At 44.5% G+C, this 21,992-nt stretch overlaps 1 protein-coding gene and 1 pseudogene across 2 annotated transcripts in view; one reads left to right on the top strand and one right to left on the bottom strand.

Moving 5' to 3' along the window:
* Positions 1-12,001, bottom strand: part of TRAPPC8 (trafficking protein particle complex 8) — a 112,539-nt gene extending 100,538 nt beyond the window's left edge. For both annotated transcript variants that reach the window (XM_030810612.1, XM_030810613.1), the window contains exons 1-2: positions 11,393-12,001; positions 1,021-1,215 (exon numbers count right to left, since the gene is read on the bottom strand). In XM_030810612.1, the coding sequence (XP_030666472.1) occupies positions 1,021-1,215; positions 11,393-11,549 (352 nt within the window). In that variant the 5' untranslated portion in view covers positions 11,550-12,001. The remainder of the gene's footprint in view (positions 1-1,020; positions 1,216-11,392) is intronic.
* LOC115834897 lies at positions 6,343-6,435 on the top strand (annotated as a pseudogene).
* Positions 12,002-21,992: the final 9,991 nt, after the last annotated feature.

The raw sequence follows: 21,992 nt of genomic DNA, 5'->3' as shown, positions 1-21,992 counted from the left end.
AGGTTCAAGCGATTCTCCTGCCTTGGCCTCCCGAGTAACTGGGATTATAGGCACCTGCCACCACACCCAGCTAATTTTTGTATTTTTAATAGAGACGGGGTTTCACTATGTTGGCCAGGCTGGTCTTGAACTCCTGACCTCAAGTGATTCGCCTGCCTCGGCCTCCCAAAGTGCTGGGATTACAGGCGTAAGCCACCAGGCCTGGCTGCTTAAGAAAATCTTTAAATATGAAATTAGGAAGTATTAAAGTATTATATTATAAACTATCCTGGCCTAAAAAGATTATTTTATTAGACTGCTGAAATATGCTAATTTGATGATGTACTTTGAATATTTTCCCTCTAAAATATCTACCCCATGTCAATTAAGACTTCTTAATATTGGAAAACAGACCAAATATTTCTAATTCACTTTACATATTAATATATAATTTCAGGCTGGGAACAGTGGCTCACACCTGTAATCCCAGCACTTGGGAAGTAAGCAGGAGGATCACTTGAGGTCAGGAGTTTAAGACCAGCCTTGGGAACATAATGAGACCCCCTATCTCTATAAAAATTTAATTTAAAAAATAAAATACATATGTACATATCTGATTTTACCTACCAATCTTGTTATGAAAACATTTACCATTCAAGTTAAAGACGTACTCACAAAAGATTATATATTTACACATTTTATAAACATTTCCTCCACTTTACACCAAGCAAGATAAAAATACAATAAACTTCATGCTTTTTATTTAATTATAATATTACTTTTGTCACAAAAGAATTTTTTTAATTTACTGTTAGTTCTTTCATTCAACAAATATTTATTATGCATATGTTCTAGATACTACCTTAGGTCCTAAAATAATAAATAGGCAAAGTTCCTAGGACTGTTTTCAACATTGTATTCTCAGGCCCTAGCACTTAGTAAGCTCTTAAATATATGTTGATCATCTCCCAAGTCCTAGAATCGCTTTTTCTAACAAAAGGAAATTTCACTCAAAAAATAACAATAAACCTTGTTACCTACCACTGATGTTAAGGTCATAATCTCCTGCTGTAATCACATTAGCTACTAATCCTTCTGCAGGTTGACTGCCAGAAACAACATCATTCAAAAGCTTCCGGATGGCTCCAGGCTGAGGTGGCTGGGTGACAATGTTGCTTACTGCTATCTTCAAATTTTTAATTACGTGAAGTTGATTATTAGGATCTCTCATGTGAACTTTAAAGAAAAAAAGAAAAAAACTTGAAATTAATTCTATACAATGCATAATAACCCAAAATTCGGCTAATGGTTTACAAACAAAAACGATGTACAAAGCAGAAGCCAGCAATTCCAAGTGCAACATTCTTCCAGAAATATAAATGGTTGACAACATTCCCTCATATACCAAAAGGGCTAGCTAGACAGTTTATTAACTGCAGGATTCCTTCCCCTCTCACTACTGCTCAGCTTTCCTACTGTAGGTCCTTTCCTTTCCTATGTTTGGAGTTGCCAGAAACCAACCCCTATCCATACCACTTCCCTAATTCTCACCTCACACTAAAGCTGGTCCAAGGCAGCGTAAGGTCTGTGGTATTAACACTAAAAACAGTAAAAGGAAAAAGAAAGGGGAGTTAAATGTTGCCCTTGGGCTTCCTTCTTCCTTCCCTAGTCGGCCTGCATTCTTAGCCTCTTTTTCGCTCTCATAAAAACGAATGCCTACTCCAGTGCACGATGCTGTGGTGAAGGCTGTGCATGTGCAGGGCCAAGAGGTATGTAGAAACTCTCTGTACTTTCTGCTCAAATTTGCCATTCATCTAAAACTGGTCTTACAAATAGGGTCTACTTAAAAAAAAAACTCTGGCCAGTTGCAGTGGCTCACACCTATAATCACAGCACTTTGGGAGGCCGAGACAGACAGCTGGAGGTCAGGAGTTGGAGACCAGCCTGGCCAACATGGAAAAACCTTGTCTCTAGTAAAAATACAAAAAATTAGCTGGGTGTGGTGGCGGGCACCTGTAATCTCAGCTACTCAGGAGGCTGAGGCAGGAGAATTGCTTGAACCCAGGAGGCAGAGGTTGCAGTGAGCCGAGATTGCACTGCTGCACTCTAGCTTGGGTGACAGAGTGAGACTTGGTCTCAAAAAAAAAAAAAAAAAAAAAGTCCAGATCCCTTTTACCACCCTAATACTTCCTGCCTCCACCATGCTATAGTCCTTCTTTCAGCCTATATAATTTATAACCAGTAAGTAGTTCAGAGCTTCCGGACAGGGAATAGGTTCTGAGGCAATTATAGCAAGAAGACAGTGTCCACAGTCCACAGAACAAAATGTGAGCATATTTTTTCGCATAATCAGACAAAATGTTCTACAGTAGCATTAAAAGCAGTCCATTACAGGGCTGGGCACAGTGACTCACGCCTGTAAACCCAGCACTTTGGTAGGTCGAGATGGGTGGATCACCTGAGGTCAGGAGTTCGAGACCAGCCTGGCCAACATAGTGAAACCTCGTCTCTACTAAAAATACAAAAAGTAGCCAGGCATGGTGGCGGGCACCTGTAATCCCAGCTACTGGGGAGGCTGAGATTGAACACGGAGGTTGCAGTGAGCCAAGGCGAAGGGTTGCAGTGAGCCAAGATTGCACCACTGCATTCTAGCCTGGGCGACAGAGTGAGACTCCGTCTCAAAAAAAAAAAAAAAAAAAAAAAAAAAAAAAAAAAAAAAAAAGCTGGGCCCAGTGGCTCACACCTGTAATCCCAGCACTTTGGGAGGCCAAGGCAGGCGGATCACCTGAGGTCAGGAGTTCAAGACCAGCCTGGCCAACGTGGTAAAACTCCATCTCTCCTAAAAATACAAAATTAGCCAGGCACGGTGGTGCGCGCCTGTAATCCCAGCTACTCTGGAGGCTGAGGCAGGAGAATCACTTGAACCCGGGAGGCGGAGGTTGCAGTGAGCCGAGACCACACCATTGTACTCCAGCCTGGGCAACAAGAGCTGAGATCACACCACTGCACTCCAGCTTGGGCAACAGAGAGAGGCTCCATCTCATAAATAAATAAATAAAATGTATTTTGAAAATAATGACACCTTTTACGCTTTTACCCAGCATATAAAACTGTATAAAGAAAACAGGCTAGGCCGGGCGCGATGGTTCACGCCTGTAATCCCAGCACTTTGGGAGGCCTTGGCGGGCGGATCACCTGAGGTCAGGAGTTTGAGACCAGCCTGACCAACACGGAGAAACCCCGTCTCTACTAAAAATACAAAATTAGCCAGGCGTGGTGGCGCATGCCTGTAATCCCAGCTACCAGGGAGGCTAAGGCAGAATTGCTTGAACCTTGGAAGTGGAGGTTGCGGTGAGCCGAGATCGCGCCACTGCACTCCAGCCTGGGCAACAAGAGCAAAACTCCATCTCAAAAACAAACAAACAAACAAACAAAAAAAAACAGGCTTTATAAATAAGTCTGCAATTACAGGCTGGAGACGCTGCACCCAGTGGCTCAAGCCAGCTACTCGGGAGGCTGAGGCAGAATTGCTTGAACCTGGGAGGCAGAAGTTGCAGTGAGCCAAGATTGCGCCATTGCACTCCAGCCTGGGCAACAAGAGCGAAACTCCATCTCAAAAAAAAAAAAAAAAAAAAAAATCATTTTAGGGATTTAGGTGAGCTATTGTTAGTAATTGTAAGGCACTGAGCACCATGCTCAACAATACGTAATGGAGGCAGTATAGCAGCAGCAGCAGATACAACATCACCTACTTCAACTGCACCATTGGGTTATCATTACATACAAATAAGAGACAACTTTGGGTAAGTGGTCTGAGTACCTACAAATAAAGAATGACACTTTCTTCTCAACTTTATAAACAAGCCTGCGATTGCCGGGCGCGGTGGCTCACGCCTGTAATCCCAGCACTTTGGGAGGCCGAGGCAGGAGGATCATGAGGTCAGGACATCAAGACCATCCTGGCTAACACGGTGAAACCCTGTCTCTACTAAAAATACAAAAAAATTAGCTGGGCGTGGTGGCATGCGCCTGTAGTCCCAGCTACTCAGGAGGATGAGGCAGGAGAATGGTGTGAACCCAGGAGGCGGAGCTTGCAGTGAGCCAAGATTGCACCACTGCACTCCAGCCTGGGCGACAGAGCAAGACTCCGTCTCAAAAAAAAAAAAAAAACAACAAACAAGCCTGCGATTATAGGCTTGAGCCACTGCACCCACTGCACCGAGTGAGTGCCTCAAGCATGTAATCTCAGCACTTTAGGAGGCTAAAGCAGGAGGATCACTTGCACCCAGGAATTCTAGACCAGCCTGGACAACAGAGGGAGAGAGACCCCATTTTTTTTTTTTGAGACAGAGTCTTGCTCTGTCGCCCAGGCTGGAGTGCAATGGCATGATTTCGACTCACTGCAACCTCCGCCTCCCAGGTTCAAGCAATTCCCCTGCCTCAGCCTCCCGAGTAGCTGGGATAACAGGCGCCCGCCACCACACCCGGCTAATTTTTTGTTTGTTTTTTTTTTTTTGATACAGAGTCTTGCTCTGTCGCCCAGGCTGGAGTGCAGTGGCGCAATCTCGGCTCACTGCAAGCTCCGCCTCCTGGGTTCACGCCATTCTCCTGCCTCAGCCTCTCCGAGTAGCTGGGACTACAGGCGCCCACCACCACGCCCCACTAATTTTTTTGTATTTTTAGTAGAGACGGGGTTTCACCGTGGTCTCGATCTCCTGACCTCGTGATCCGCCTTTTTTGTATTTTTTTAGTAGAGACGAGGTTTTGCCATGTTGGCCAGACTGGTCTCAAACTCTTGACCTCATGATCCACCCGCCTCAGCCTCCCAAAGTGCTGGGATTACAGGCATGAGCCACCACACCCGGCCCAAGACCCCATCTCTATAAAAAAATTTTTTTAATTAGCTGGGTGTGATGGCACACACCTGTGTGCTACTCAGGAGGCTAAGGTAGGAGGATCTTGTATACTTTATACATATAAAACTTTACCATATTAAAAAACCCTCTGGCTGGGTGTAGTGGCTCAAGCCTGTAATCTAGGCACTTTGGGAGGCCGAGGCTGGCAGATCGCTTGAGTCCAAGAGTTCAAGAACAGCCTGGGCAACATGGCAAAACCCCATCTCTACAAAAAAAAAATTTTTTTTTAATTAGCCAAATGTGTGGCGCAAACCTGTAATCCCAGCTACCCAGGAGGCCAATGTGGAATGATCACTTGAGCCCAGGAGGTCAAGGCTGCAGTGAACCATGATCATGCCCCCTGTATCCAGCCTAGGTGACAAAGCGAGACCCCGTCTCGAAAAATTAATAAATAAAACAAAATGAAAACAAATTTTGAAAACCGGACTTGAATTTTATTCAAAGTTTGGTACTTCCACACCTTGGAGATTAATTACTTCATTACATAAACATGGTAGTTAAGATTGATGACATATTTCCAACTAAAAGAAATTAAGAGGCCAGATGCAGTGGCTCATGCCTGTAATCTAGCACTTTGGGAGGCCGAAGGTGGGTGGATCACTTGAGGTCAGGAGTTCGAGACCAGCCTGGCCAACATGGCAAAACCCTGTCTCTACTAACAACATAAAAATTAGCCGGGAGTGGTGGCCCGTGCCTGTAATGCCAGCTACTTAGGAGGCTGAGACAGAAGAACTGCTTGAACCTGGGAGGCAGAGGTTGCAGTGAGCTGCGATTGTGCGACGGCACTGCAGTCGGGTGACAGATCAAGACCCTGTCTCAAAAAAAAAAAAAAAAAAAAGGAGCTGGGCACGGTGGCTCACGCCTATAATCCCAGCACTTTGGGAAGCCGAGGCGGGCGGATCACCTGAGGTCAGAAGATCAAAACCATCCTGGCTAACATGGTGAAATCCCGTCTCTACTAAAAAAATACAAAAAATTAGCCGGGCGTGGTGGCAGGCGCCTGTAGTCCCAGCTACTCAGGAGGCTGAGGCAGGAGAATGGCGTGAACCCAGGAAGCGGAGCTTGCAGTGAGCTGAGATTCACCACTGCGCTCCAGCCTGGGTGACAGAGCGAGACTCTGTCTCAAAAAAAATAAAAAATAAAAATAAAGGAAAGAAATTTAAGGCCGGTCGCAGTGGCTCATGCCTGTAATCAAAGCACTTTAGGAGTCCAAAGCGGGTAAATTGCTTGAGTCCAGGAGTCTGAGACCGGCTGGGCAGCATGGCAAAATCCCATTTCTAGAAAAACTACAAAAATTAGCCAGGTGTGGTAGTACACGCCCATAACCCCAGCTACTGGTGAGGCTGATGTGGAAGGATATTTTGAGCTCAGAAGGTTGAGGCTGTAGTGAGCCACGGAGTTCAAGACCAGCCTGGGCAACAGAGTGAGGCTCTATCTCAAAAAAAAACTGCTCACTTCAGCAGCACATATACTAAAATTGGAATGATACAGAGAAGATTAGCATAGCTCCTGCACAAGGATCACACAATGTTTTTCTTTTCAAGAATTCAAAAAGAAAAGAAAAAGAAAGAAATCTAAGAAAACCAGAGACATTAAATAGCCTTCAAAAGTTATATCCTAGTCTACTTTTTTTTGTTGTTTTTTTGAGACAGAGTCTCGCTCTGTCACCCAGGCTGGAGTGCAGTGACAAAATCTTGGCTCACTGCAACCTTCACTTCTCGAGTTCAAGTGATTCTTCTGCCTCAGCCTCCAGAGCAGCTGGGACTACAAGCGCCCACCACCACACCAGGCTAATTTTGTATTTTCAGTAGAGATGGGGTTTTGCCACGTTGGCCACGCTGGTCTCAAACTCCTGACCTCAGATTATCATTCAACTCAGCCTCTCAAAGTGCTGAGATTACAGGCCTAAGACACTGCACCTGGCCTACTGTTTAATCCCTTTAGTAACCTTAATTTCAAAATAAAATAATGTATAACCCACATACTTCCAAGTTAGTGTTTAAGTGAAATTTTCTTAAAACTTACAGAACATCTAAATGATATATTGCAACATTGTTTAGAACTATCAAAGAACTATCGCTAAGCAAAAACAATAAGGCTTAATTTTAATTTTTTGTTGTTTGCTTGATTAATTAATATTAATACCACAACTCTTTGAAACATGGCCAGTGGAAATTCTTTGAGTATTAGGATCTCAAAATTTGTGTCGAACAATGACTACGTTAAGTCTCAAAACATACATCAAGCATAACAATCACAGAAAATACATATAATAAATTTAATTATATATTTTTAATAATTTAACATAATTTAATACTCTTCAGGTTTTAAAATGTCTCTAAGGAACCTAAAATGGCTCTCCGTTGTGTAATACATCAAAAGTCTAAACTGTATTTTGAAGGCCCTACACATAAATAGTACTCAAATCTCTTCTATCAACCCTCTCTTTGGTATAGCTTTAAACCAAGTGTTTTCTACTAAAATCTAAAAATAGGTCTCCTGACAATACTTGGCACTGTACTTGACACTCCTTGATAACTCAGTAGTCAAGGCAAAGTTTTATCCTAAGTAAAGGCATACCTACAGGCCAGAAATTGAGTCTTCTTTTTTAACATTTTTTTTCTCCCTCTAAGGAAATGTTAGCTTGTTTTAGTCAGTTGTATTCTTAAATTACATTGCCTGAAATGATATTCTCATGCCTCACTTGCTAAAGAAAAGCTGCTGCCTGGCTCGGTGGCTCATGCCTGTAATCCCAGCACTTTGGGAGGCCAAGGCGGGCAGACCACGAGGTCAAGAGATGGAGACAATCCTGGCCAACATGGTGAAACCCCATCTCTACCAAAAATACAAAAATTAGCTGAGCATGGTGGCGCGAGCCTGTAGTCCCAGCTACTCAGGAGGCTGAGGCAGGAGAATCACTTGAACCCGGGAGGCGGAGCTTGCAGTGAGCCAAGATCTCGCCACTGCACTCCAGCCTGGTGACAGAGCGAGACTCCGTCTCAAAAAAAAAAAAAAAAAAAACTGTCTTTGAAGAATCTCCACACTTGAAACAAAAAGCGGCCTGTTCTAGATGGTAAAGAATTCTAAAATGTATTTACCAGCAAAAAACTAAAACCAAGAAAAATTAAGTCCTCTTTGCCAAATTTCTAATGCTACTATCATAGTCCATGTTCATCTTGAAATGTAAAACTTGTATCTACTTATATCTATCCTTATAAACCACACAACTAATCTCCAAAACTTTCAACTCATTAATGTCCAAATGTTTCAGACCCTCAATAATCTCCTCACATTTACCATTAGACATAAAATCTCAAATCCCTTTCCTAGAATTAAACGTCCTCCCTTTATCTAAGCATCCTCCTACTACTCTGTACCCCAGTAAGAGTTTCCTCCGTTTCCCAACCATTCAGTCATAATTTAGACCTTTTGTCCATACCATTATAACCTCATACCACTCCTTCATAGGGAATGACTGCCCTCTTGCTTTCTACCAACTGTCTACCTATCCACTAACGGTCCAACTCATTATACTCCTTCACTAGGCTGGGCGCAGTGGTTTGAGACGAGCCTGGGCAACGAGGAGAAACCCCGTCTCTACAAAAAATTTAAAAATTAGCCAGGCATGATGGCATGTGCCTGTAGTCCCAGCTACTTGGGAGGCTGAGACAAGAGGATAGCTAGAACCTGGGAGGTTGAGGCTGCAGTGGGTGAGTGAGCTATGGTGGTACAATTGCACTCCAGCCCTCCCAGCGTGGGTAACAGAGCAAGACCTTGTCTCAAAACAAAAAACAAACAAACAAAGAAACTCCTTCCTTAATCTTCCCCAGTCTCCTGAAGGAAATCAGAAGTGTACTGACAATGAGCCTCTATCACAGCACTGTCCAATACAGTAGGCAACAGCTGCATATGGCTACTGAGTACTTGAAATGCGACTAGTACAAATTGAGATGTTAAGTAAAAAAGGCACACCAAATTTCAAAGACAGCAATAAAAAAGAATGTAAAATATCTCATGAATATTTTTCACATTGATTACACATTGAAATAGTAACATTTTGGAAATACTGAGTTAAATAAAATATAGTATTAAAACTAATTTCGGCAGGGCACGGTGGCTCACGCCTGTAATCCCAGCACTTTGGGAGGCCGAGGCGGGCAGACCACGAGGTCAGGAGTTCGAGACCAGCCTGGCCAACATGGTGAAACCCTGTCTCTACTAAAAATACAAAAATAAGCCGTGAGTGCCTGTAATTCCAGCTACTCGGGAGGCTGAGGCAGGAAAATCGCTTGAACCTGGGAGGCAGAGGTTGTAGTGAGCCAAGATCGCGCCACTGCACTCCAGCCTGGGCGACAGGGCAAGACTCCATCTCCAAAAAAAAAAAAAAAAAAAAACTAATTTCACTTGTTTCTTTTTACTTTTTTAATGTGGCTACTACAATTTTTTGTTTGTTTGTTTGGTTTTGAGATGGAGTCTCACTGTGCCTCCCGGGTTCAAGTGATTCTCCTGCCTCAGCTTCTCGAGTAGCTGGGACTACAGGCGCCCACCACCAAGCCCAGCTAATTTTTGTATTTTTAGTAGAAATGGGTTTTCACCATGTTGGCCAGGATGGTCTTGATCTCGTGATCCACCCGCCTCGGCCTCCCAAAGAGCTGGGATTACAGGCGTGAGCCACTGCACCCGGCCAAAAATTTTTAATTATACCTGTGACTCACATTATATTTCAATTAGACAGCACTGCTCTATGGTGTAAATACATAATTCTAAATACTGTCAGGAGATAAGATGATTAAGGACACAATGTCTTGAGTCACACTACCTGTTTCAAATTTTTCCCAGATGCAAAACTGTGAACAATTTAACACTTCTATGCTTCAAGATCCTCAAATTTAAAATTGCAATAACATAGGATTCAATGAGAACTAAAAAAGAAAAGTTACACAAAGCAAGTATCAGGTATTAACATTATTATTATTTATTAAGAAAGTAGGAAAGAGTACACATATAAAAGTAAAACTAGCTCAAGTGTTTGTGTTTTTTTAGGAATTCAAGGCCGGGCGCGGTGGCTAATGCCTATAATCCCAGCACTTTCGGAGGCCGAGGCGGCCAGATCACCTGAGGTCGGGAGTTCGAGACCAACCTGACCAACATGAAGAAATTTTTGTATTTTAGAAACTACTAAAAATACAAAAATTATCCGAGTATGGTGGCGCATGCCTGTAATCTCACCTACTCAGACGGCTGAGGCAGGAGAATCGCTTGAACCTGGGAGGCGGAGGTGGCGGTAAGCCGAGATCGTGCCACTGCACTCCAGTCTGGGCAACAAAAGCGAAACTCCGTCTCAAAATAAAAAAATAATAATAAAAAAAAAAAAAGTAGGGCATTTTGTTGCTCTTGTTAAGTCCAACACTGAAGGAACTGAGGCTGATGGCTACGATACAGGCTAAAGAAAATCCAAAAGTTTCCAAACTTTGTTTTTTTTGGACAGCTCCCTCTCTCCCCTTAAAACGAAAACTAATTTGTAATGGAACTATTCTCCCAAAAAATACAGTAGCGCAAAAATGGTACAGCACTGATTTTTTTTTGTGGATAAGTCATATTAAGCTAACAAACATCAGTTGTTTGCCTGACACAGGCTTATTATGAAACCCTTCAGTTCTTAACGACCTTAACAAAAAAAACTTTACTTGGACTTTGTTGTTTGAAGACATTGGCAAAAACATGCTTGAAGCTTTACTACATTATTTTCTCCTAATAAAAATATCCAAAACTGGAGAAAACGGGTAGCTCCTTAACAAGACATTCATTAACAAGAGAAGACATTTCCATCCCTATAAGTATAGATAACTCCAAATATCTAGGTTAAATTAGCCACAACTTGGGCTTGCTTCCTCTTCCTTCGGACAAAAAGCTGTTTCAAGTTTTCTTCTTATAATACTTTTAATTTTCTTGAGAGGTTAAGCAAAATAACGTACAGCTAAGAGTATCTTAGTAAAATAGCCACACGGTAGTTCAGACAGAGATGACCCTGAACGCTACAAGAATGTAGTAACATCTACAACTACTCTGAAAGTCCAGTTTAACATCCAAGGGAGGATGACAGGTCTTCCTTACTCAGACCCTGTTGGTCTAAGAGGCAGCATTTTCCTACGTTAGCTGCTTTGCAAATGCCTAATTCCTTCGCTATGGCCGTGAAGAACAGTCTCAATGCCGTTCTCGAAGACTCACGTTTATCTTTGCACCAATTACTTAACGACCTAGGTTGTCCGAGGAAGAAAGAAAGTGCCCAGAGAAACTGGAGCTTAGGACTGCGCTGCCTTGACAACCTCACGGTCCTCCTCCAGCTGCCCCGAAGCACCGCGGGGCCACAGCCCCAGACGCCACGGTACCAGCTCCAGGACGTAAACACTGCCCTTCTCTCCCCTGCCCGCCCGCAACTTCCTTCTCCCGACCACGGCTATGCCGGAGCCCACTGGAAAGGGGAGGATACCACATACCCTCGGAAGTGAGGCGGGAGAAGGGCTTAAGCAGCTCCGCGAAGCTGAGGTGATTGAGACGAGTGAGCCGCTCAGCTTCGTCGCTGCACAGCGCAGCGACACAGGGGACGAAGGAGTCCGGGATTAGCTCCTGCACTGATTGTACACACTGGGCCATTGCCGCGGCAGAGGCAGCGGCGGCGCCCGCCCTCCGGCCCACCCTGAGAGGTTATCCTGCGGCTGCAGCAGCTACCGCCGCCGCCCGCCGGCCTGGCCCGGCCGGGCGGGGCCCCGAATGCACTGAAGCCTAGAGACAAGTAGAAGGAACAGACGCCGCCGCTTCGGTTTCTGGGGCACAATCCACTGACCCCCCCTCCTTCCCGTCACCGCCGCTCCTCAGCGCTCGTCCCCCCGTGCTCGCATTCCACCGCGATAGGTGGAGACGCCGACAGTCACCACTTAGTCCTTCGGACGGCAAAACCTTGGTCACTGCCCGGCCGGAACCGCCATGTTGAGGCCGAACCCTGACCAACCGGCAGTACTACTCCCAGCTGCCCCCGCGCGCATCCCTCACGTGACTGTGTTAAACGAGAAGGTAGGGGTAAGGGAACAGAGCTGAGGAGAGGGAAGTGAAAAGCGACGGAGGCCGGTTGGGAGGCTGGAGCCGGAAGTGCTGTGACGGAAGCTCCCTGGGCAGGGCGGGGCTACAAGTGCGGTGGGCGGGGCCGGAGGCGGGGGGAGGTGCGCAACTGTAGGCGGGGTTCTTAAGCTTGCCCTTGGCAGAGCAGAGCTGAGAGCGACCTGCTAGCGGTAGCGGAACCTCGAGACGGGTGCTGTCCCAGTGATGGAGGCGCATCCTCACTTTCCACGCAGGCCTGGCCTTTTTGACGTCCCTAAGGCTCTCTCCCTGGCTGTTGTGGGCAACCGATGCGGTTGGTCGCGCTGCTGCCTACGCTCGCCGGCGGAGCAGCGAGTTGCACCTGTTCGGGGAGAGGGAATGGATCTCTCGGAAGTGCTTGGGGTTTCGCTGAAGTGGACCTGGACAGGCCATGTATCCTTTAAATATGGCCATGCTTTTAGAAACAGACTGTCACTTTATGTGGACTCAACCATTGAACAGAATGTGTGCTGTTGTGAGTGCTGCAGTTCCCTCGAGTGTAATTGCGCTACTGCATTTTTGTTGGTCGCAGGGAAAGGGTGTGCCTGCAAATGTCCGCGTGGTTCGTCCTCAGCCTCTTCCTTTTTACACTGTGCTGGGATGTTTACTTACTGGTGGTGGAGGTAGGGGAAGCCAGTATTTATGTACTGTGTACTGTCCTGAACCGGCTTTCATTCCTAACTTTTCAAAGATTCCTTTAAGGGGGGGAGGGGGCGGGTCAAAGATTGTTTTAAAGGGGGGGCGGGGTGAGGTCAATGGTGTGTGCCTTGTAAGTAGAAGTGAATGGAAAGAATTCTACTAATGTGTCACTCAATCGTTTGAGCTCCTCCTGTTTTACATGCCAAAAATATAAGGCATGGAAAAATGTATCATTCTATCATGATTTTATGATGCTTTAATTAAAGGAGTCTTCCCCAACGTCAATGACCCAAATTTTTCGACTTCTTAACACCCTCAGATTTTTACTATGGTAATAATTTATGACAAGTTAGATGTATGCTTCTCATGTAAGTTGATAAATGGGAGGTAGGAAGGCACAGTAGGACGTATTGATGACATGCCTTGGCTACAGATTAATTTAGAAGAGTGTCCATCACTTTAGGAGATTTATTTGCCAAAGTTAAGGACGAGCCCAGGAAAGAGGTCTATGCCTTTGTTGGAAGATGATTTTGAGGGCTCCAAATTTAAAGGGGAAAGGGCGGGATATTGAGAAGCACACTGTTTTCATGTAAGGGAGCGGTAGGAGAAAATAGTAATTCTTGCCTTTGTCTGACTCAGTGAATCTGCATTTTTTACATAAGATGACATAAAATGGGCAGAGGAAAAATGTGGGAATCTGCATTTTTCATAAGATAACAGACAAAATGGGGTAGGGGAACAATCAGGTATGCATTTGTGTCTGACGGGCTGGGGTGACCACCTGTAAAGATAAGCTATCAATTTGCATTGCCATGAAGTTTTAACAGCACACTAAGAATTTCATTGTGGGCAAAATATGGGGGAGAGATGTAGCTTTTCATCATGCAGCCATCTTATTTAGGAACCAAAAGGGGGAGGCAGATTTGCGTGACCAGTCCCAGCTTGACTTTTCCCTTTGGCTAATCAGTTTGGGGTCCCAAAATTTAATTTCCTTTTGCAAGAGAAAACATGTGCAAGTTAAGGGTCTGGAAATTCATTTCCTTAAAACTGTCTACGTCTGGAAATTATTAAATCCCTAGGGATACACACAATCCCTTTTCAATGCTTCTGATTCACTTCCTTACCCTTTATAATGTTGTGAGAATCTCATATAATTTAGTGTGACTCAAGTTATAAGATACATTTTTTATAACAGGACTCCTAAATGCAAACATAGTATTTATCTAGTACTCTAAAAAGTTTCAAAGGCCATTTATTTTTATGCTGAAAGTAAAAACAGCTGAATTAGACTCTTCGAAAAGGACTTTCAATGGTAATTTAGCCAAAATAGATTTTTCTGAGATATAATTCACATGCCATAATATTTACCCCTTCAGATAAGTGTACAATTCAGTGGTTTTCAGTTTATTCCAAAAGTTGTGCAACCATTACTACTATCTAATTCCAGAACATGTTCATCCCAAAAAGAAGCCTGGTACAGGCTTTTATCATTCTGCACCCTGCCATGCCCTCCAACTCCTGGCAATCACTAATCTACTTTCTGTCTGTGTAGATTTACCTATTCTGGACATTTCATATAAGTGAAATTATACAATATGTGATCTTTTGTACACATATTACTTCACTCAGCAATATATTTTAAAGGTTCATCCATGTTGTAACGTGAATCATTACTTCATTCCTTTTTATGGCTGAGCCTAAATGGATTTTTGTCTTACACATTGACTTTGCAGTTTTTTGTTTTTTTTTTTTAAATATGTAGAGATGAGGGCTCACTCTATTGCCCAGGCTGGCCTCAAACTCTGGGCTCGGTGATCCTTCTGCCGCAGCCTCCCAAAATGCTGGGATTGCAGGTGTGAGCCACTACACCCAGCCTGACTTCACAATCTAATACCACACCCATACACAGTGTTTCCAGTGAGTCACTTCACTGTGTAAATGTACTTCTTTCGTAGTCTATCCTGGTCTCTTCTTTCTTTTGACAAGGTACTGTTTGAACTGTGGAAACACCTTAAAGGAGACCATACTGAGGACTAAACTCTGACTTTTTTCCCCTCTTCCCTGAATTCCTATCTAAGGGGCCAGTGGGGTCACACCCTACAAAACATAAAATGTTACCAAATGGGCCGGGCGCGGTGGCTCACATCTGTCATCCCAGCACTTTGGGAGGCTGAGGCGGGTGGGTCACGACGTCAGGAGTTCGAGACCAGTCTGGCCAACATAGTGAAACCCCGTCTCTACTAAAAATACACAAAAAATTAGCTGGGCATGGTGGTGTGCACCTGTAATCCCAGCTACTCAGGAGGCTGAGGCAGGAGAATCACTTGAACTCAGGAGGTGGAGTTTGCAGTGAGCCAATATCGTGCCACTGCACTCCAGCCTGGGCAACAGAACAAGACTCCATCTCAAAAAAAAAAAAAAGTTATCAGATGGGTTTTATGTAAACTTATATATAACATGGCTTACTTTCCAACTTGACTCTGGCATAACATCACATGACAGATAAAGGAAATCAAAGTATTTTACCTCAAAATATATTTCTTTGCTGTATTTTGAAAGGTCCCTGCAAAGCCATTTTGTGGGGAGAGAGGTAATTGCATCTGTTAAGAATCTCTATTGGCTGGGCGCATTGGCTCACACCTGCAATCCCAGCATTTTGTGAGGCCAAGGCACGTGGACCACCTGAGGTCAGCCTGGCCAACATGGTGAAACCCCGTCTCTACTAAAAATTTAGCCAGGCGTGGTGGTGGGCCCCTGTAATCCCAGCTACTCAGGAGGGTGAGGCGGGAGAATCGCCTGAACCCAGGAGGCAGAGATTGCAGTGAGCCAAGATAGCGCCATTGGACTCCAGCCTGGGCAAGAAGAGCAAAAAACTCCATCTCGGAAAAAAAAAGAATCTCTGTTAACATAACTAGATGTTTCCCCCTTCCAGGCCCTCCCAATTCTGAAGAAATTAACTGAGAGTCTAGCCCCTTTTACAGGTCAGAATAGAAAACATTTGCCATCTATTGTCTCTAAGGATGGCCACCTAGGAGACTTCGTCTACATAATAAGAACCTTAGTGTCCTCCACCCCTTATTTCAATCCAGGCATTCCTTTCTGTTTATTCCAGGTCTTTAAATAGTAACTTCACTCTTTCAACCAATTGCCAGTCAGGAAATCTTTTAATCCACCTATGACCTAAAGCCCTCCCCCAAACCCTCTTCAAGTTGTCCCACCTTCCCCGACCAAACCAACGTATACCCCAAATGTATTGACTGATGTTTTATGTCTCCCTAAGTTGTATTAAAACCAAGCTGTAACCCAACAGTCTTGGGCACATATTCTCAGTACCTCTTGGGACTGTGCCTCAGGCCTTGGTCACTCATATTTTGTTTAGAATAAATCTCTTTAGGGCTGGGCGCGGTGGCTCACACCTGTAATCCCAGCACTTTGGGAGGCTGAGGTGGGCGGATCACAAAGTCAGGAGTTCAAGACCAGCCTAGCCAACGTAGTGAAACCCCGTCTGTACTAAAAATACCAAAAATTTAGCCAGGCATGGTGGCGCATGCCTGTAGTCCCCTACTCAGGAGGCTGAGGCGGGAGAATCACTTGAACCTGAGAGGCGGAAGTTGCAGTGAGCCAAGATCACGCCACTGCACTCCAGGTTGGGCAACAGTGAGAGTTTGTCTCAAAAAAACAAAAAAAGAATAAACCTCTTTAAATGTTTTAAAGAGTTTGATACTTTTTGTCGACGATATTTACTGTGACCATAGTAGCAGATCTTTTAGTCAGGATTCTTTCAATGTCAAAACAAAGCAAATTAGGCCAGGCATGCAGTGGCTCATGCCTGTAATCCCAGCACTTTTGGAGGCCAAGGCAGGTGAATCATCTGAGGTCAGGAGTTTGAGACCAGCCTGGCCAACATGGTGAAACCTGTCCCTACCCAAAATACAAAAATTGGCCAGGCATAGTGGCATGTACCTGTAGTCTCAGCTACTTGGGAGGCTGAGGCAGGAGAATCGCTTGAACCTGGGAGGCAGAGGTTGCAGTGAGCCAAGATCACTCCAGCCTGGGCAATACAGCAAGACTCCATCTCAAAAACAGAAAAAGCAAATTAAATTTATACTAGCTTCAACAAACTAGAGAATTTAATGGCTCATGTAACTACAGGTAGAGGTGGGATAAAGGTCACAGGAAAGAAGGAAGAGCTGCAAAAATAATGGCTTCAAGGACCGAAGGCCAGGACTTGTTACCAGCAAATCCCTCTATCTCTAATTTCTAATTCTGTTAGGCTTCGTTCTTCAGGAAGCCTCTGTCTACATGATAGGGTTTGCCCACATCCCCAGATCATATTGTTGAGGCTCAGAATGTCGACAAAAGAGTCAAATTCTGTAAAATATTTGAAGATATTTATTCTGAGCCAAATATAAGCGACCATGAGGTCCTGAGAACATGTGCCCAAGGTGGTCGGGCACAGCTTGGTTTTATACATTTTAAGGAGGCTTGAGACATCAATCAAACACATTTAAGAAATACACTGGTTTTAAGGGAGGAGACCACCCCTCATATTGTCTTATGCCCAATTTCTGCCTCCAAAGAAAGAAGAAGTAAAAACTAAAAGGCAGAAATGAAATCCACCGGCAGACAGCCTGGTGCCGCGTCCTGGGCCTGGTTAAAGATCGACCCCTGACCTAACTGGTTATGTTATCTATAGATTCCAGACATTGTATGGAAAAGCATTGTGAAAATCCCTGTCCTGTTCTGTTCCTTTCTGATTACCAGTGCATTCAGCCCCCAGTCAGGTACCCCCTGCTTGCTCAATCGATCACAACCCTCTCATGCGGACCCCCTTAGAGTTGTAAGCCCTTAAAAGGGACAGGAATTGCTCACTCTGGGAGCTCGGTTTTTAGAGACGTGAGTCTTGCTGAAGCTCCCGGCCGAATAAAGCCCTTCTTCCTTCTTTAACTAGGTGTCTGAGGGGTTTTGTCCGTGGCTTGTCCTGCTACAGTTTGATCTGGAAAGATGGGACAACTCAAAGTGGGGCAGGGGGGTTGGGTTACCAAACACCTTCTGGTTGATAATTGGTTGAGTTTGTCTAACTGGGATTCATCCACTTAGATCGCACCACTGCACTCCACCCTGGGCGACAGAGCAAGACTCCATCTCACAACACAAAAAAACAGAAAGGGAATGTTCAGGTTAAGATAAAAATTGTGGCTGGATGCAGTGGCTCACGCCTGTAATCCCAGCATTTTGGGAGGCTGAGGTGGGCGGATCACCAGGTCAGGAGTTCGAGACCAGCCTGGCCAGCATGTTGAAACCCCATCTCTACTAAAAATACAAAAATCAGCCAGCCGGGCTTGGTGGCATATGCCTGTAATCCCAGCTACTCAGGAGGCTGAAGCAGGATATTCGCTTGAACCCAGGAGGCGGAGGTTGCAGTGAGCCGAGATCGTGCCACTGCACTCCAGCCTGGGTGACAAAGCGAGGCCCCGTCTCAAAAAAAAAAAAAAAAAAAAAAAAAGATAAAGATTGTGGACGTCAAAGTTCTTTTTAAGTCTTATAGTGGCTGCCCTTAGAGACAGTAAACAACAAATGTTTCCTATTCAGATCTTAATTAATCTCTTTAGGATTGGGACAGTCTGGAAGAGAAAGAACTAGCTATGTTAATAGAGTTTTTTTTTTTGGACAGAATCTCACTCTGTCACCCAGGCTGGAGTGCAGTGGTGCGATCTTGATTCACTGCAACCTCCGCCTCCTGGGTTCAAGTGATTCTCCTGCCTTAGCCTCCCAAGTAGCTGGGACTACGGGCATGTGCCACCATGCCCGGCTAATTTATTTTTATTTTTATTGTATTTTTTTGAGACGGAGTTTCACTCTGTCACCCAGGCTGGAGTGCAGTGGCGAAATCTTGGCTCGTTGCAACCTCCGCCTCCCGGGTTCAAGCAATTCTCCTGCCTCAGCCTCCCGAGTAGCTGGGACTACAGGCACACGTCACCACACCCAGTTAATTTCTTTTGTATTTTAGTAGAGACAGGGTTTCACCGTGTTGCCCAGGCTGGTCTCGAACTCCTGAGCTCGGGCAATCTGCCTGCCTCGGCCTCCCAAAGTGCTAGGATTACAGGCGTGAGCCACCACACCCAGCCATTTTTTTTATTTTTAGTAGAGACGAGGTTTCACCATGTTGGCCAGGATGGTCTCAATTTCCTGACCTCGTGATCTGCCCTCCTCGGCCTCCCAAAGTGCTGGGATTACAGGCGTTAGCCACCAGGCCCGGCCAGAGATTCTTTATAGATGCAAATTTTCCCCACAACTAACAGCTTTGCATGGCCATTTCAAAGTATGGCAAAGAAACATGTTTTGGGGTAAAACGTTTTGATTTTCTTCTTTGTCTTGTAATGTTATGCCAGAGTGAAGCTGGAAAGTAAGTTATGATATATAAGGTTAAATAAAACCTATCTGTTGAGAATTTATGATTTGTAGGGCATGACACCCCAGACCCCTCAGATAGGAATTTGGGCAAAATAAAAAAAATCTGAGTTTAGTCCTCAGAAACCAGTATCTCAAAATAAGGTGTTTTGACCTGCTGAACTGAAGAAGCTGCAAGATCTGTTTGACCCACCCTCCCCCATTGAAGTTGTTCTTTCTTTACCTGAGATCCAGACCTACCAAGGAAAACTATAATTTTTTTCTCCCTCTCCCTGTAATCTCATCTATTGCAGAAAATAAGACCAAGATGTACCCACACCTGAACAAGACCCTTTTACAAGTATAATGACTGTCTCCAAGGATCATTTGCATTTCAAAGAGAACTCTTTACACATTAATTTCTGTTTCCTGATCCAGTCCTTCTCCCCTGTAATCATTTATTGCCCCTCAACAGAATTCTTGTCCTCACTCCCATAACCTGTTTTGCAAGGATCTAATGCTCCCATTCTTTCTGTGCGTCAAGATGGTATGTAATTAGCCGGTGTGGTGATTCTTGCCTGTTGTCCTAGCTACTCAGGACGCTTGGGCAAGAGAAACACTTGAGCCCAGGAGTTCAAGGCTACAGTGAGGTGTGATCCTGCTACTGTACTCCAGCCTGAGCAACAGAGCCAGACCCCATCTCTATTAAAAAAAAAAAAAAAAGAGAGATAGTATATAAGCTTCTGTAACTAACTGAGGGGTTGAGTGGTCATGCTGAAGGCTCCCACATATACACGTTAAATACATTTATATGTTGGCCAGGCAATGACTCATGCCTGTAGTCCCAGCATTTTGGGAGGCTGAGGCAAGGGCTTCACATGAGCCCAGGAGTTCAAGACCAGCCTGGAGAACATAGCAAGATGCTGTCTCCACCAAAAAAAAAAAATTAGCTGAGTGTGGTGGTGCACACCTATAGTCCCAGCTACTTGGGAGGCTGAGGTGGGAGAATTGCTTGAGCCCAGGAGGTTGAGGTTGCAGTGAGCCGTATTTGCACCACTTCACTCCAGTCTGGGCAACAGAGTGAGACCTTGTCTCAAATGAATAAATAAATAAATAAATAATGAACGTGTATGCCTTTTCTCCTGTTACTCAACCTGCCTCATGTCAGTGATTTTCAGTGAACCTCCAGGGGGCCTAGAAAGGATCAATATATCAATCCTAGGCAATGCCTCTGATTTTCCCTGCTTGTATCACATGCCTTTCCCTTGAGGACTAAACTCTGATTTTTTTTTTCTTGCCCAAATTCCTAAGGAGTTTGGGAGTCATGCCCTACAAATCCTAAATTATCATCAGATGGGTTTTATTTAACCCTCTATATCATAATTTACTTTCCAACCTGACTCTGACATAACAGTCCGAGACAAAGAAGAAAATCAAAATATTTTACCCCAAAACATGTTTCTTTGCCATACTTTGAAATGGTCCTGCAAAGCTCTTCTTTGTGGGGGAAAACTTGCATCTGTAAAGAATCTGTATTAACTCCTGACCAACATGGTGAGACCCCGTCTCTACTAAAAATGCAAAAATTAGCTGGGCATGGTGGCGCACGCCTGTAGTCCCAGCTACTCGGGAGGCTGAGGCGGAAGAATCACTTGAACCCAAGAGGCAGAGGTTACAGTGAGCCAATATCCCACCACTGAACTCCAGCCTGGCGACAGAGCAAGACCCCGTCTGGGGGAGCAGGGGGGAAGAATCTCTGTTAACATAGCTAGATCTTTTTCTTCCAGACCCTCCCAATCTTAAAGAGATTAACTAAAATCTAAATAGGAAATATTGTCTCTAAGGGCAGCCACTATAAGACTTCAAAAGAACTTTGGTCTCCACAATCTTTATCTTAACCTAAACATTCCCTTTCTAGCTATCCCAGATCTTTAGACAAACTCAACCAATTGTCAACCAGAAAATGTTTAAATTCACCTATAGCCTGGAAGCCCCCTGCTTTGAGTTGTTCTGCCTTTCTGGACCAAACCAATGTATTTCTTAAATGTATTTGATTGATGTCTCATGCTTGTCTAAAATGTATAAAACCAAGCTGCATCTGACCACCTTGAGCACATGCTCTCAGGACTTCCTGAGGGCTGTGTCATGGGCCATGGTCACTCATATTTGGCTCAGAATAAATCTCTTCAAATATTTTACGCAGTTTGACTCTTTTTGTTGACACCCTGAACCAATCGATTTCCAGGTAAATGGGTGATATTACTAGCCAGGCATAGGTCATATTTCCATTCCTGTAGGCAGGGAGATAGAAACTATGATGAGTAAAATGGGAATGGGAAAGTTTACTGGCTAAACAAAAACAATACCCATCATATACCACAAACTACCCATTGGCTTCTCAGCATTCACACATACCCTTCTTCTCATATATACGATTCCAAGAATGCTGCTAACTAGTAATTATCCCCTTTAAAACTGAAAATAGGCTTATCCTGCCTCCAAAGGAAAACAAGCAAAAAATCACATCCGGCCAGGCACAGTGGCTCAAGCCTGTAATCCCAGCACTTTGGGAGGCCGAGGCGGCAGATCACAAGGTCAGGAGTTTGAGACCAGACTGACCAACATGGTGAAACCCCATCTCTACTAAAAATACATCTACATCTCTACTAAAAATACAAAAATTAAGCCGGGCTCCGTGGCTCACGCCTGTAATCCCAGCATTTTGGTAGGCCAAGGTGGGCAGATCACAATGTCAGGAATTCGAGACCAGACCAACATGATGAAACCCCATCTGACTAAAAATACAAAAATTAGGCCGGGCTCGGTGGCTCATGCCTGTAATCCCAGCACTTTGGGAAGCCGAGGCAGGTGGATCATGAGGTCAGGAGTTGGAGACCAGCCTGACCAACATGGCGAAACCCCATCTCTACTAAA

This window comes from Nomascus leucogenys, chromosome 4 (assembly GCF_006542625.1).
Source record: "Nomascus leucogenys isolate Asia chromosome 4, Asia_NLE_v1, whole genome shotgun sequence".
Lineage (NCBI taxonomy): Eukaryota > Metazoa > Chordata > Mammalia > Primates > Hylobatidae > Nomascus > Nomascus leucogenys.
The sequence above is the reverse complement of the archived record's forward strand: the minus strand, read 5'-3'. Positions and strand labels throughout refer to the sequence as shown.